The sequence below is a fragment of the Callionymus lyra genome, chromosome 4 (assembly GCF_982586985.1).
Source record: "Callionymus lyra chromosome 4, fCalLyr1.hap1.1, whole genome shotgun sequence".
Classification (NCBI taxonomy): Eukaryota; Metazoa; Chordata; class Actinopteri; order Syngnathiformes; family Callionymidae; genus Callionymus; species Callionymus lyra.
Window position 1 is genome coordinate 36,265,210 of NC_141821.1, and position 16,268 is coordinate 36,281,477.

At 39.9% G+C, this 16,268-nt stretch overlaps 1 protein-coding gene across 3 annotated transcripts in view; it reads left to right on the plus strand.

Moving 5' to 3' along the window:
• Positions 1–16,268, plus strand: part of shroom4 (shroom family member 4) — a 41,923-nt gene that overhangs the window by 24,155 nt on the left and 1,500 nt on the right. For 2 of the 3 annotated variants that reach the window (XM_087790081.1, XM_087790082.1), the window contains exons 3-7: positions 6,089–6,295; positions 8,906–11,507; positions 13,114–13,163; positions 13,543–14,346; positions 15,097–15,666. In XM_087790081.1, coding sequence (XP_087646207.1) covers positions 6,089–6,295; positions 8,906–11,507; positions 13,114–13,163; positions 13,543–14,346; positions 15,097–15,666 — 4,233 coding nt within the window. Of the gene's footprint in view, positions 1–2,290; positions 2,583–6,088; positions 6,296–8,905; positions 11,508–13,113; positions 13,164–13,542; positions 14,347–15,096; positions 15,667–16,268 lie in introns of those variants that run through there. The other variant, XM_087790083.1, reaches the window with a different exon arrangement.

Here is a 16,268-nt window from a genome sequence, read left to right on the forward strand (position 1 = left end):
CTATAACACAAAAACACAAACTCATATTGTGAAAAATTTAAATGAATACTTTAGTCAGGAAAATTGAATATGACTGTAACCTTAATCCGAGCCGTTTTTCAGGCTTCTTATCGTCATTAAAAATGTGTCATGAGAACCTTTGTCATCTGCCAGTAGGGCAGGGTTTTAACTTCTTTTGTGGAACCGATCGTTATGTTTATGCAGTACCAAGTATCGATACCTTTTTTCTTTTTTTTCTTTTGCAAAGAGAATATGACTGTTAAAGCAGTGTCTCCTTTGCAACAATGCAATTTGATTTGTTTGCTCATTAAAACTTCCAGAAAATATATTGACAGAAAAGATTACAGACTCACACACACACACACACACACACACACACACACACACACACACACACACACACACACACACACACACACACACACACACACACACACACACACACACACACACACACACACACACACACACACACACACACACACACACACACACACACAATTAATGCTTTAACAATTGGCACATTGTGCTTTTGAGCCTGAAGTGGACTTCACCCTTCCTGCCATCAGGTCATGAGCTGAGATTACTTGTTTAAACTATGTGTGTGTCATTCTTGCATAAAACAGAAGTGCATTGCGAATGTTTACATTCATGTGTATCTGTCTCTGTGATGAGGGTCCACCATACAAACAAGCAGACATCTGATTACCTGCACATGACGCGGAGAAACGCACACGGAGAAGCTTAAAGCAAACAAATATGTCCTGATTGCAAGTGAACACAAAGGGCCAGAGCGCTGTTTAGGATTTCTGACACAGTTAACCCTTCACCCCTGGGAAGGAAACATTGAGAATGTTAGGAATCTGCTGCCTTGCATGTATGTCACACACATGGACATTCAGTAGAGTCTGCAGGAGATATGGGTCTACAGGAAATCCTTTGAAGCCCTCTGAGAGCCTGATGTTATTAAGCGTCTGCTGCGGTGTGGATGGTTAAACTTCAACAGCACTAATGTCGGGCACTAGCACCTCTTGATGTCTCGGAGCCGGGCAACATAATGGCCAAAGTGTCACAGTGATGCATGCTTCAACCGTCAGCCGGGCAGGATGTTTTTTTTCATGGCTGGAGGGAGGAAGGTCCCTTGCAGATTTGATCTGCTACAACTTATAGATGACCTCCTAGCTTGAATTTACATTTGAAAGTTGGTGGTAATTAAAATCTAAAATCTTTTTAAATCTCATTTATTTGTCAAGAATATAGCTTCACTAGACTTCATTATTGCCTTTTCCTCCCTGATCCTGTATCGTATGTAGAGAAATAATGTCATGATATCATCTTATAAAAGACTTCACTCATCTTGCTTCAGGAACAGTGTTCCTTCTCTGTAGATACATTATTTTGTATTTTGAATTGTAATGAAACTTCCTGCAATCAAGGTTAATGCATTATAGTTATAATAACATGAACCTTCATCCAAAATCATAAAATGACTTGCCGGTCTCGATTTGGCCCCCAGTTCTTTATTTAGACACACAGGTCTATATGGATCTCTGCTTCCGACAGATTGAACTTTTTATGTTTAGCATGTGCAAGCCCTAACAAGCCAACAGGGTCCAAAATGGACACGATACAATGAACGTAGTCATCTTCAAGTCATATCAATCAAGCATATATCTTTGTCAGGTGTTATACAATACTAAAATAATATCCTTCTCATCTAAAGAAGTCTGATAGTGCCTTTTCCCTTTAATATAAAAAAATGTTTTTGAATAAAGGTGTGAACAGATTAAATCAACCTTGCAAAAGAAACTCAACTGCACTTGTATACCAAGGAAATGTTTATGATTTTCTGGTTCCTAATCAGTAAAACAAGTCTCACTTTGTGATAAGTATTCACCATCAATCATCTCCTCAGATTGTTTTTCGACCACAATTATTCCTCAGACTACTGTATTTTCTTTCAGACCTCCCATCCTCTCTTATGTTCCCCTTCTATCATCACATTTTGTTTTTCCCGTCTGTCTACCAATTAACCCCCCCTTGTCTGTTACAGTCCCTGCTTTCTTTTGAGCTCCTTCTCTTGCTCTGCTAACAGGCTGATGAAGGAAGTACCTCTGCATTTCTCCCCTCATCAAACAATAACAGTGTGGAACTCCGTATTATTTTAGCCGCTGTCCAGAACTTTATCTGCTCTCCACCAAACTTCCTCCCTCCCTTAGTCACACATCCTGCTTCAGGGGGGGTGAGAGGGAGGTGGGAGTGAGAGAAATGCACAGCGCAGATGGAGAAATAGTCATGTTTTGTCTAACGGTCGGAGCAGAAAGGGAGGAGGAAGAGAGGGAAAGGAGGTAGAAAAGATGTTGGGATTGTCTGGGGGGGGTTTCTCCCTCTTGGTGAACCTTCAGGTGGACATGTGCTCCCGTGGACTTGTGGATAGGTTGGTTTAGGACGGAAGACTTTTGGGTTTTTTACCAAGCTGAGACACTTTTGCGCACAAAACTGGAGGTGGAATTCACATTGACGGATTCTCAAGTGGTTTCTTTGAACTTGACCTCTGACAGTCGAGGGATGCTGGGATCAGTGTGAGTGAATATTACCTGTGGTTTTGCATCTCTTTATGGCTTGGTCATTCATTTAGTACTTCCCTCAAATATAAGGAGTTTTTTATGACCGTAATCCCCTTTTTGTTTCTTATCTCTCTAGTCTCTAATCTGTTTTTCTGAAACTAGTTTTGTACAGTGTTGAGACTTTGTGTGTCTGTGACTGAGATTATGCGTGTTGACCTTTGTGGTATCAGTCAGCTGTTGCTGTTGCTGACCATTAAGTGGGACATTCCAGCGGATCCCTCCATAGAGGCCCATTCACAGAGAGAATTTATAATTTCTCAGCCTTTGACTACTGTCAAGTTCTCCTCTCTGTAGCTTCCATGCTGGTTCAGTCTGCTCTATTTATTGGGGTCTTACGCTTGCCAACGAAACCCCTTTTAAGCCGCTCTTGTTGTGGTAAGTAAATGTTAATAATATTAGAACTCCTAGCTTGCTGAACAATTTAACATTTCAATGCTGATCTTTTCATTTGGGGGTTTATGTGAGTGGTTTAAGGAAGATCAGCCTCCATCCTTTAGAAGTACTTCTGAATATATGTTAGCCATGTGTTGTGTCTCGCAGTAGCATTACAACACCTACTTGACAAGAGGCTGATATAAAAGTTAATTCTTTAAAAAAATCATGTAAATCAGATGCATTACTTTCCCTTTTAGAGTGTTTGTTATTCACAAAATCATTGTCTCTAAACTTTTTCTGTATTTGGTCAGTCATAAAATCATTACACTAAGAAGTGAACTACCAAAACTTCTAAAATGTATTTTTTGTGCAACATTTTTTCCATGTTTTCTACCGCATCAAATTAAATTCTCCTCCGCGGTGTTCGTAAGAAAGGATCTTATCTAGTTAATGGGATTAGCTGAGTTGTTCATAGCTGTACTGGAAGGCGGTACATTGGACAAGTCACTTCAACAAAAAGTGGAGTATTAGCTTGTGCTCGGTTGTCTTTTCTCAGTCCTGTAAATGAAAGAGCCACAGACTTTATGGAGCCACCGTGGACTTTGCTGAAAAGCAGCTCTGACAAAAGCCTTTTAGGTCTTTGTAGAACTGTTTTCAACAAACCTGCAGCAACTAAACAAACCGTCAATATTTTCTTAGACAAATATTTAAAAATACAGAAGACTGGCATTTAAAGAAAAGCAGATTAGACATTGCACAACATTAGTTGTGAGTTTTGAGTCACTTTTGTAAATGTTGGAAAAAATCCTTTTGGACTTTCTTGAATATTGTTTACTAAAACGTTTTTTTTAATTTATCAAATGAACACTTTAAAAATAGTATATTTTTAAATGTATTTCAAAACATTTAGAATAAGTTTAAACATACAATTATTTATAGTTCCCAGCTTTATTTTTGAATAATTTTCATATAATTTTTTAAGGAGTAAATATTTTTGATATACAACTTTATGTAAACTTCTCCTTACTGCGCCCAAAAATACACACAACTTAGCTGTCAATGCAAGAGTGACAGTAAGTGTTTTACTCTCGTGTCTCAGAATAAACATTTTTAAATTCGGTGAGTTTCCATTTGCTCCTGTGCGTTCACTTGAAACCAAACAGATTACACAAATAAGATCACATCTTTGTGCGTCATTAACCTTTGGGTTTTAAGATCCGAATGGTTCATGTGGGCTCCATCAAAGTCTGTTTTTGAGTTTGTTTGTTTGTTATGGTACTTTTGTAATCTCGTAATGTCTTGTGCTCAATACCCAATGACCAGGTATATTACATTTAATTCATGTTGTCACTCAAATTGATAAAAAACAATTCTGCCCATGTTGGCGCTGCTAGAATCCAATAAACACGATCAGTAATTCATGGGGACTTTCCACTTTATTTAACAAGAAAAAAACATTACAGAAATCACCGATATTTAATATTTTATTAAGACAAAAGCCTTATTTTGAGAACAGCTATCCAAGTCTTTGGTTAGAATTCCTTTGACATTGCAGATCTTGCAGGTCATCCATCTAGAAAAGCTAAAATTGTGGGATTGACAGGAGTTAATAGTCCTGGCAGGAAAATACGCTCTGCTGATATTGTGGTAGTCTGAATGATAGCATTTGGTCTGCTGGTCTGAGTTTAGATTAGTTCCCACACATTTATATACAGAGACTGCATAAACTTTCTCAGGGGATAATTTAAGAACAATTTAAGCAGAGTGCTACAATCGGTGGGCACTATGAGAGAAAACCTTCTTCGAAGGAAGCAATAGTGTATATTCTGGAAATGGCTTTCAAAGCTGCTGCTTTATCATAAACAATAATACTGATCTGTTTTCCTGCTTTTTCTTTCTGTGATACCAGACCTCACATTATTCTTCCAAGATTGTACCACCAATGTTTTTCTTTTTCAATGTTAAAGCTTTCAGTTCAGCCAGTACTGTACTCATGTTTCCCAACAGTTTCCTTTCCTGGATCAACATGTGTGTTCTGGGTAATGCATTGAAACCATTCCTTTCGATATGTCAGCACTTAAGGTTTTCTAACTTCACACTCACACAAAGTCCTGCTAAGAAAACATCCAAGCTATTTTTTTTTGTAAAATGATATTAGCCTAGCATGTTGTGTTGCTGATTTTTGGAAATTAACTAGATGCATGGTTTGATTGTTGTTGTTTTTTAATTGAATCAGTTGTTGCAAAAACTAAATGGCGTACACCTTACAAGGAAAATATGTTTGTACCATTAATATTTCTTGTATTTCTCTTTGATTTGCAAGATTTGAAAATCAAATAGTCCCAGAAGTTGACTTTGAGTCGATGGACATTCAAATTTACAATAAAGAAAAAAGTTTAAGTACAGAAAAAAAGTTTAAGTAAAACATAGGATTAGGAATGAATACCTGAAAAATAATTTTCTTACTTGTTTGTTTAAAAATGTCAAGCAAATAAAAAGGAATACATTTATAGTATTGGCTGGCAAGTATCTTTTACATTGCCAAAAAGTGACTAGAGTTGTTGAAAACATGCACACTCATGCTATTAACTTTTCCATGCTTCTGTTTTCCTGACGCTTGCAAAGTTATTGTGGTCGATCAGCAGTTATTTTGAGAGATCTGATTACCATTGGAAATGTGGTTCCAGACTATGATTTTCTTTGTCTGCTACATGCATTCCAAAAAGAATCTGCGGGGGGTTCTCTTGAAATCTGGCCTACATATGGAATCGGAAGTCTGTGAATGGGAATTAGCGAATACCATGGGATACGCTGGAATGCCTGGCCCCACATCAGACTGGGGGCGCTACTGTACATGTTAGATGAGTTTTTAATGGCTGCCGAATGAAACTCCAAACAAACTTTAAGCTGGTGGTTTCCAGATCATTTGGATTGGCAGGGTCTTCTGGCGGTCAGCCCAGTTTTAAGTCTTGATAGGCCAGGGCACCATTGTTTTTCGGGGCGTCATTTGAATCTTAAATATGTCACTTTGAAGAGCTGCTTAAGTCGTAAAATAGGTTGTCTAACTCTGTGTCATCTCTCCACAGACGCACCGTTCCGCACATCCGACCTCACTCCTGGTACCTGGCGAAGCTGCCAGAGCTGCCCCTCCCTCCCCCGCCCCCGCCTCCCCCATCACCCCCACCCTCACCGGGCCTCCCCCCTGCTGACTCCCCTCCTCTCCCACCTCCTCCACCTGTCATGCAGCTCCACCCCGGCTCCTACACGCTTCCCTGGCACACCATTGACAACAGGTGAGGTTTGACCTAAAAGAAAAGAGAATAAAATGATTTGTTATGGTACATCTAAATAGTCTTGTCTACTCCAGTCTAGTGGCTTGTGAGCGTGTCAGCCTGTAATGTCATGTTGATGTCATTGACTTTTTGAAGTCATTTTGCCGGATAACGGTTGCTCTATAAATAAGAAAAGGAGAAACACCAAATGACAGAGTGTGCAGATGAAGTTATATGTCATTGTTGGGGATTTTGGTCCCAGTGACTAACCTCTACATCCAACAATCACCAGGAAGCTGATGACATCACCGCGTTTTAAAGTCAACACTGCCTACGCAGGAAGGCCATTGGGCTATTTCTGGTTGTCTATGGAAACATTCCGCAGGGATAACCAATCTTTTCAACCCTCTGACCTGCTCTTTGTCTGCTTTTAGGGAAACTATTCAGATCTGGTTGATAACATATTTTTCTTTTTTTTTAGGCAAATGTGGATAGATGGATAGCTTTGTATTCAGTTTTAAATTAAGTTACTGAAATCAAGTAACTGAAACTCACTTAATCAAGGGACAAGAAAAAACAAAATAATCCATTATAATAATAGAAAAAAAACTAAAAGATTCTGGAAGATCATTTCAAGTATTGCCAGTGAACAGTGTCCCTACTATTTACGTTCCTGGGATCTGAACAAGCAACTTCATACCTCACAGTCATGAGGCAACCATGTGTTGGAAAAATAATTCTATGTGGTTCACTTTTCTGATCACTGTTCTGTAGATAGTCAAGACCTGGTGTCACAAACCTAGCCCATTAACAGACTTGAAATTCTGCGGCCTCCATTTATTGTCCAAGTTTGCAGGCGGGGAAAGGTACTCCAATTTGGTTCAACTTTAGATGGATAACTAATAAAGACTCTCACATCAAATGACATAATTTGATTATAAAGTTAGGATGGAAGAAATTTCAAATAATAAAATGGCACTTAACGTAAGAAATATGTCCCAAATTCACATTGTAACCACTCAATAATCCATAAAACATTACAACCAAATATAAATAAAATCTGTTAAAGATGTTGAAATAAAACGCTGAAATGTTGAACAACAGTTTGAGACCGATGGTTGAGAAGAACATTACTTACTTAATGTTAGCTAGGTAATGTGTTAGTGGTAGAAAAATGTTAGGACTAGCTTTAGCGTTTCAAGGCTCTGTTACGTTAGAGTTGTTGACTTGTGGCAACAAAGTATGATTGTGTTGTTGTGTCTACTTCCACCGGTTTTATGTGGATTTAACTGACCAATCATCTGACAAAGTTCAATAGAAATGATCCGATAAGGGAAGAAGTCAGAGTGGATAAATTGACTTACAAAAAAATGTGCATATCTCTTTTCGATAAGAATCGATGTTCTCAATTTACCGCTGTTTGATTTAATAGTCCCATGTGGTTTGGATAGCGGTGTCAGTGCATTCGCCCTTTCTTCCCACAGTTTGTTCTGCGCCTGATCTCATCACACACACAATCTCAGAGCATAACTTTGGACAATGGCATGTGACTCCCTGACCATGTGGACAAAGAGAGGAAGACGTTCAATAAACTGTTTGTTTCAGGGACGTTTCTTACGGCAGGCATTTTTGTGTATCTAAAGTTTTTCTCATGAAAAGAGAGAAAAGGAAGAATAGTCTGAGTTTCTCCTTTTTCTTTTCAAGACTGAGGCCATCAAGTCTAAATACACAACTCATGCTTTTGTAAGTGTGTGTGAGGTTCTAACTGAGACGACCTCACATGTTCCACATAGCGGTCTGATTCGACAGGAGTGACTATCATTTCCTGTCCAACTCCTGTTTCATTTCCTCCTTTCCTCTTTCTGTCATCCAGGTCAAATCTATACAGCAGCCTGTTGATTTTTCTCTTATAGCTAACTTCCTTAAGGCCAATTTTCTCATGAATATAAAGACAAGCATGTGTATTTATGGAAGCAATAACAATTACTATGATCTGCAAGATTATTGAAGCCTTCCAAGGATTTAGTAAAAATGACTACTGCTTAAATCAAGTTCTGCAACCTGACAGGAAATCATTAGCTTGAATGAAGGGCAAGATATTTTTTCTCCCAGTTGAAGACAAAAATGTTTTTTTTCTGGCCTGTGGTTCTACCCTACATATATAGAGTTAATAATATAATATAAATAATATAATAATATAATAATTAATTTGAACTAAAAAAAAAATGGACATGAAAAGATAAAAAGACAGTTTCCTAGGTAATTGGAAAATAAAAGAAAATAAAGGATTTTTTTTCCTGTCAGTATGAGATGACGAGAAGGAAATCCCTTTCTTCTTAAAGAGGTTTTCTTTTTCTTTTTTTTTATAATCCCTTATTTGTCCCACGAGGGGAAATTCGGTAGTGCTTTTGACAGCCATTCACACATACTGATGGGAGTAGGCTGCACACTTTTGGGGTCTTTAGAACAAACGTGGCTGCAGTGGATCTCAATAGAAACATTTAAAAAATGAAATTATTAGAAAGTGTCACTGGAATAACTTGCTGGTAAAACTAGGGAGATCCAGATTAGACTTTGTCCGCACACATCAGGAGATCATTCAAATGACTCTGTTCTGTTTCAATCTTTTAGTGACTTGTCCATGCAGTGGAGTCAGCCGCCCAGACCATACTCGTCTACTGACCGCAGCAGTTCCCTAGGCTCCATGGAGAGCTTGGACACACCCACACCCACTACTCACCTATACTCCCACAATTCCCCAGTGGACCCGACTCTGTTTAACAACAAGAGAGACTCTGCATATAGCTCCTTCTCTGCCAGCTCAAATACTTCAGACTATGCAACAGTTCCAATGAGGCCTGGTGAAGCTGTCTCAATGGAGAATCTCCTTCGTAACCTGGGCTCGACCTGTCGAGGACTCCCAGGAATCCCCGTCTCTACTCAGACATCATTTGGTGACACGCCAGATGAGACACATTCAATTGCACTGAAGTCCAGGTCACTGACAAGGCCTAGACCAGCACCTGTCAAGGTAAAGCAGCGGCCCTCCTCCTGTTGTTACAATGAGAGCTCTCGGGAAGAAGAATTTGATATTGTCAAAAAAGGCGAGAAGTCCGACCCACCAAAGCCTCCTGTTAGAAAAGACAGCTTCAAGGCAGCTCAGGATCGACCAAGAGGTGCCAGCACACGCTGCGCTTCTGCCCCCGACTTTTATAGCAATTCCTATTGCTATGATGACACCATGTCATTTTCAAAAGATTCATCTGCAAATGGAGAATGTTTTATGGGAGAAGAGCAATGCCAGACAATTGTCAATAACAGAGAAAATACTCAACCTCGAAGTAAAGACCTGCAAAGTTCATGGACAATTTCAGACTATCTCCCTCATCAAGGATTAACCAGTCTTCAATCCATTACTTGTTTAGACCCATTAAAGGCTGTTGTCGAAAGTAGTCTGCAGTCCAACGGTCAACAATCCTTGAAAGGGCTGCACCGACATAGTGCCCCTGAGAAGCTTCTTGCTACACAACTTCAGTTATTGCAGTGTAATAAAGACAGCAAATCATTGGACGCATACAGTGAAATTCCTTCTACCCACGATGCCTTGTCCTCCTGTAGCGGACCATGGACTCGTCTGTCAAAGCAAGAGTTGTTGGTTAATTCTGAAAATGTTTTGTTGTCTGAACTGGCAGGCAGCTGTTCCTCAAACCCAGCATCAGTTCTTGTTAAAGGTATACCAGAAGATTCACTTGAAGAAACATTGGTCAGAAAGTCCAACTCCCCAAATAAGTCAAATTTCTCCTGGAGTCGCTCTGTGAGTGTACCAGGGGAAGACTCGGGAACATCAGTGACCAAAAAGGAAGGGTCTTACTCGATACTAGAGAGTGAGTTTGAACCTCTTAGTTCTGCTGCAAGTGTGGACAGTCTACTGGAGGAACAGAGGTCAGTGAACAGAATCAAACGTCTTGAATGTAGTGACAAAGAAGGGGATGCACTCACAAAGAGAGCAAACTCAACCAGGAATTACAGACGTAACCGACGTCGCGGTGAGCGCTTTGCAACAAACCTTCGTAACGAGATCCAAAGGAAAAAAGCCCAGCTCCAGAGTAGCCGGGGTCCTGGGGGTTTGCTCTGTAGTGGTGAGACAGTTCAAGAAGAGGATGGTCAGGATATTATTGAAGAGGGCGAAGATTCAGAGGAACATTGTTCTAAAGTGATATTTACATCAATAACACTTCCCCAAAATATGAAATTCCAAGAAAACGATGAGAAGTCGGATCGTGGTTCATTGCATACCCAAACTGAGACAATCAGTCAAAACAACACAAGATCGAGGTCCGTGCAGATTTTGAATCCTGGCCTTCCAAGTTTCGGTGTTGGAATCAGGGTTGTTGAGGAGCTGGCTCCGGCTGGGAAAGCCCGTCGCTGGCGCTGGACACCGGAGCATAAGCTGCAACCAGAACCTGAACCTGAAAGACAATTTGCAGCTTTAAGGGATAGGGTTTTAGACACTTCAGGTTCCAGACATGGGGTCTGTGCTTTTACTTCCTCTTCCACCCCATCCTATGGCAGGTCCTCTTCTTATTCAAGAATTGAAGAGTCGGACATTCTACCGTTTGCAGATAGAATGAAGTTCTTTGAGAAAATAAGCAAAGGTCCAAGTCAGGGACAGAACAATTCCTCTCACCATGTCGAGTACCAAGAGGGATGCACAGATCAACAGCCATCCAGACGATACTCCTATCAGGGAGGGCAGGAAAACATCCTTCCTCAGACAGGGGAGGCCAGAAGGCAATCTATGGGCAACAGTAGGGAGAGACAGAAAGAAAGAGAACGGGCAAATGAAAAGGTGCAACAAGCAAAGGCACAAAAGAAAGAGGAAACGTTGGGAGAAAGAGATGGGAGGCAGGAGAAGGAGGGACTGGATATGGTCAGAGAGACGGTCGAATTAGGTGAGAAAAGACAAGAAGGTGACTTAAAGGTTGAAAATCAGAATTCTGGAAAACAGAGGGATTTCTGGGAGGAAAGGAAAAATGTCCCACTGGGCTTCCACCAGGGAATTTATCAACCTTCTTATATGAAAGAAAGTGATCAAGAGAATCCCAACAACCTTCATCCCCCGACCTCCATGCAATATATTTACAACCAGACCCAGAACCAGGCACCAAGATCTGCTTTCTACCCAATAATGCCCCACTCATCGATGAATGATGAACTCCAACGACCCACTCAGGTGAGACCGCTTCTCTGATTCAATTGCATTTAAATTAACCACTTTCTATATGAGACGTTTGTTTGTTCGACAGATCATAAGTGCTCAGATAGTTTTATTTTAACGTGTAGCTTGACAGGTTTTTTTTTTAGACATTTGTTTCTTTCCTGTAAATGTCTATGAGCCATGAAATGGAATTACCCCCGCAAAGAATTTCTGAGCTAAGTAACAGAATTTTTTTCCCTCAGTGAAAATCAAACTTCAGCCTCTAGAGTGAACAAAAATAACTTTACAGCTCACTGAAATATGACTGCGGTTTTAGAGTGAACTTAAAGACCCATTGGTGAGTGAAACGTGTCCTGAACCGGGATGCTAAAGCTGAAAGTCATTATGACTTGATGCTTTTGTTATTGAAACTATTGTGTTGAAGTTTTTGCGCTTAAATGTGGTGAAAATCAGAATAACAGCGTTAAATGACATGCCCCCCACAAATCGATTAGAACTTCGTAGCTGGGGGTGATGGCCGTTTGATGAACTCTTCGGACGTAGACTTTAACAAAACCTTATCCTTCCACCCTGCCCATTATTTATTTAAACAATAAGAATGTGCAGATATTTGGGGGTGGCCAGTACATCCACTGAGGGCTTCTGAGATTCATTTTCATTGAAAGATTTGTTAGCATAATGAGGCTGCATGTTAGCCAATATCTTAAGCATTAACAATTAGGATTATTAATTGCTACACTAGGTCAACTATGTTGCCTTTGAACAGTTATCACCTACATTTGAATTTAAAAACACCAATAAGTCACAACATAAATACATTTCTTTTTTTTTATAAACCATTAATGTCCAGTAAAGTTCTTGAATTTGTCTTTTCTTATAATGGCTTTTAATTTAATTATTCTACCTTTTTTTAAATGTTTTACTTTCATCACAATTAGGAAGTCTAGACAAATACATAAACCAATACAGAGTAAAGTAGAAACTAAGTAGAAGCTAAATTTGAGTATGATTATTAAGAATGTTTAATTAGTTTATTGGCTCCCTGGTAATGAAACATGAAAGTTACTGTCAAGTTTTCCTGTTTTTTACCTTTTGGGACACCATTGTTCTCATTAGTATTACACAGAAGCCATACAACAATTAAATGTTCATGATTGTTGTATACAAACCCAAGAACACCACCAAAGCATTGTTATTATATGTTCCTTGTCCCTGTAATCAGCATTTTCTGAAAAAGTTGTTTATATGTTCAGGAGTTATTTTTCCAACAGACGGATCAATGGACAACAGAATAATAAGCTTGTTTTTATTATTGTAATGGATATATTTACTTCTTTTTTTTTTTATAAATATAAAAAATATGTGTGTTTAATATTTCTTAACCTGAATTTAATGTGATGGTTAATGTTATTGTTTGTTTAAAAAGTTATTCAAAATTCCATGGAAAAGTTTCTTTAATCTCATTCATCTAAATCCCAGAATCATTTTAGAGTCTTATCTGCAAAATTTCAGGGAGGAGTAACAAACCCATTTCCTTTGGCGAGGAGAAAGTGCAGAGCAGCACCCCCCTGGGTTACAGCTATACTTTTGTGTTATTAACCACCTTTGACTTCTTCTTCAGGCATGCTGCACCCGGCAGCAGGAAATATCCTCACTCAGCAGGAAGGAGAGGTGAGCCACTGTTGTATTTTCTCATGATTTAATTTCGTTATTTAATATTTGCCTTTGCTTTCTTGGCCGTAAAGACTTCTTGTCCCTATTAGCTAGATTGTAGCAAAGTGAGTCTCTTGGGGTTTGAAGTTGGGGCAGGCCATTGTGAGACCAGGAAATCCCACTTTGTCATGCCTGGCTTTGATTTGAGTATAATGAGCTCCGAGCGTGCTGGGTAATCATCCATGATTCAAACCTTAATGATATGTGGTAAAGTGTGGCATATTTAGGGGGGCCATATGACTCTTTAGTTCGGCAGAAGAATCTTGGAAAAAATGTTTTAAAGCGTAAAAGCAATCAATGTTAAAAAAAACAAACGTTTTAACCTTCTCCTCATCAGGGACTACCAAAGCTGGACATGCGAGCCGAGACCACCTGAAGGTTTCAACCAAACCTTCCAGGACCCACTGAGCCACGGAGTGACTGATGCCGATACTGACTACAGCACCTACTGCTTTGGTGCTTCACCCATCCCTTTCTCGCGGCGGGCCCGTGCGATGTCCGAAAATGATCTTCGCTTTGACAACGGTCAACGCTGGGAACCGGAAGATTCCAGAAGCACCAGGAATCCACTCATGGAGGTCGAAGAGCAAGCGGTTGGTGGAGAAGAATCAACCAGGACCAACAAGAAGAAGAGTCCACCTCCTCCACGACCACCGCCTCCTAAATGGGAGCAGTTTCACCGGCGACGTGCATCTCACCACGCTGGGTTCACGTCATCCACCCCACCGTACCAACCCTCCCCACAAGCACACCACACGACAGAGGTCGGCCCTTCAAACGAGGCCTCGAGACAAAGGTCCTACAGTCTTCCTCCTCAGAGGCCAGAGGGAGTAGAAAGCTGCTCGCGCTGCTGCTCGCGCTGCTGCTGCGACAAACCCCATGGACAAATTGTCACTCAGACGACACTCGATAATCAATCCTTCTACAAAACCCCTTCCCATCAGACCCAACCACACGATAACGTCATCGAACAAACATCGTCCAACTATTGGTTTGAGGAAGGATCAAACTTTCCACCAAGTCCAACGTTCTCCAGATGCAGCTTTAGGCCGGTGGTTCTGCCCCAGAGAGAGACCTTTGAGGTGCAGTTTGGGGGGCAAGACAAGATTAACACACCACCTGAGACCGAGACACACAAGAGGTGAGCGTGACTCTTTCTACATTTTACATCAGGGACAGGAAATACAATTTCCTAAATGGAATAAATAAAAGAATAAAAGAAGGGGAAAAGAAAAATAGTCTTAATGTGCTGGTGAAAATACTATATAAGTGCGGAAATAGAATATATAAATGAAGTAAGACATTGCTAAGTTCATTTTGTTCTCTTATATAATATTTAACTTTATGACGATTGTGTTAAATCAAAATCAAATAGTTTCCGCTTTGGACTTATGTTGAACTAGGAATACAAAAATAACAATGAAAACGTGTGTTTTATTTGGAGTCCCTTTTTTCAGTTCAATTTTAAGTATCGAGCAGTTATTCAACATAACTTTCAGAAGCTTAAAACAAAACAAACTGGATTTTTTTGTAACCTTTCAACATGAATAAGCACAGTGAGAAGTACAATGTCAATGTGACAGGTTAACGTATCAATTTCTGTCAATATTTTAGCCTTAGTGTTACAGCTGAGAAAGCTGAAAGTTTAGTTTTACTCTCTGGTTTTGACTGAGAATCCTGGTAATTATAAAAAAATAAAACAAAGTAGAATAGAATAAAACTATAAAAATGAATAAAATAGTACAAACCTATTACATTTTAATAATGAATGCATAAAATATTTTAAAAAAAAACCACTCTACTTCTAGCCTTCTAACTCAAATAAAACTGTTTTTGTTGACTTTAATCAAGTCATGGATAAACTCAAAATCCCTCTTCTGTATTCTTGCAGTTTTAATGAGTCAAGACCTGGAGCGGAGTGGGAGAGACTTCATGGTGACTCCAGAGATCTTGATGTTTTACCAAGTGGGGATGTTGGTGGAGCTCCGGCCTCAATCTCTGCTGTGGAAGAGCATCGGAAGCAGAAAGTCATCAGCATGAACTTCCAAAGTATTGAGCCTCAAAGGAGCCCAGAAGCTGGGACCACATCTGGAGCGACCCTGAGCCCAAGTCCGGTACACAGCCTGGACCTCGATGTTCCTTTAGAGACCGACATTGATGACTTCCAGGAGGATGAAGGTCTTACTGGGGAAGATGAGCTGATGACAAGCGAGCTTCCTTGCTTTGCACTTCCCGTGACGGTTCTGGAAACCGACATTGACACGGTCCAAGATCTGGAGGAAGCATCGCCGGGCAGGTCGCGGGTGGAGAGCGGGTCGGCGGAAGAGGAGACTGAGGTGAACGGCAGAGAACAGCTGAGTCTGGAGGAGCTTTTCCCTCACAGCAGCGAGGGGGAGTCGGGAACAGAAAGCTGGAGGGAGGCCTACCACAGCACAGAGAACAACACCGACAGCTTGGACAGGTAGCGGCATCTGTGTCCTTCTCTGTTTTAATTTTCCTGTTCTATGATAAATTAGTCTTCTTCAAGACTAGTATTGTGTTTTGGCAAGAATCTAGTGTGTTGATGCATGTCACTATTCACGGGCAACAATCTGATGTATTTAAATGTATTTCGATACTGTAGGAAGAAGGATATATTTGTAGTAATACCGAGTACTTAACTGTCCAAACATCAGCTTTATAAGCTGCTGAAGTTGGCTTTACACTAAAATGATCAAACAGTACTTGCATGTTAATTGCACATAATTAAAACAATTTCATTTTATTCACACTTGAAATGTCAACCATACAAGAATTATCATAAGAATATAATATGGTTTGAAAGCCAAAAAAAGGATTTATCTTTCTTTGTCTTCTTCTTTCAAAACACTAATGCACATGCACTTAAGAAAACTTTAAAGGCATTTAAATGGCATTTACTTTTATTAAATCACATTTTCAATCGCCTTAAAAAAGTGAAAACATGATGGGTAAGATACTATTATGATTGGCTGTCCAAACAGCAATTTTCTTCCTAGAAGTTTTGAACCATGTTAAGATCATGAATTAATGTGAAGGATCTTT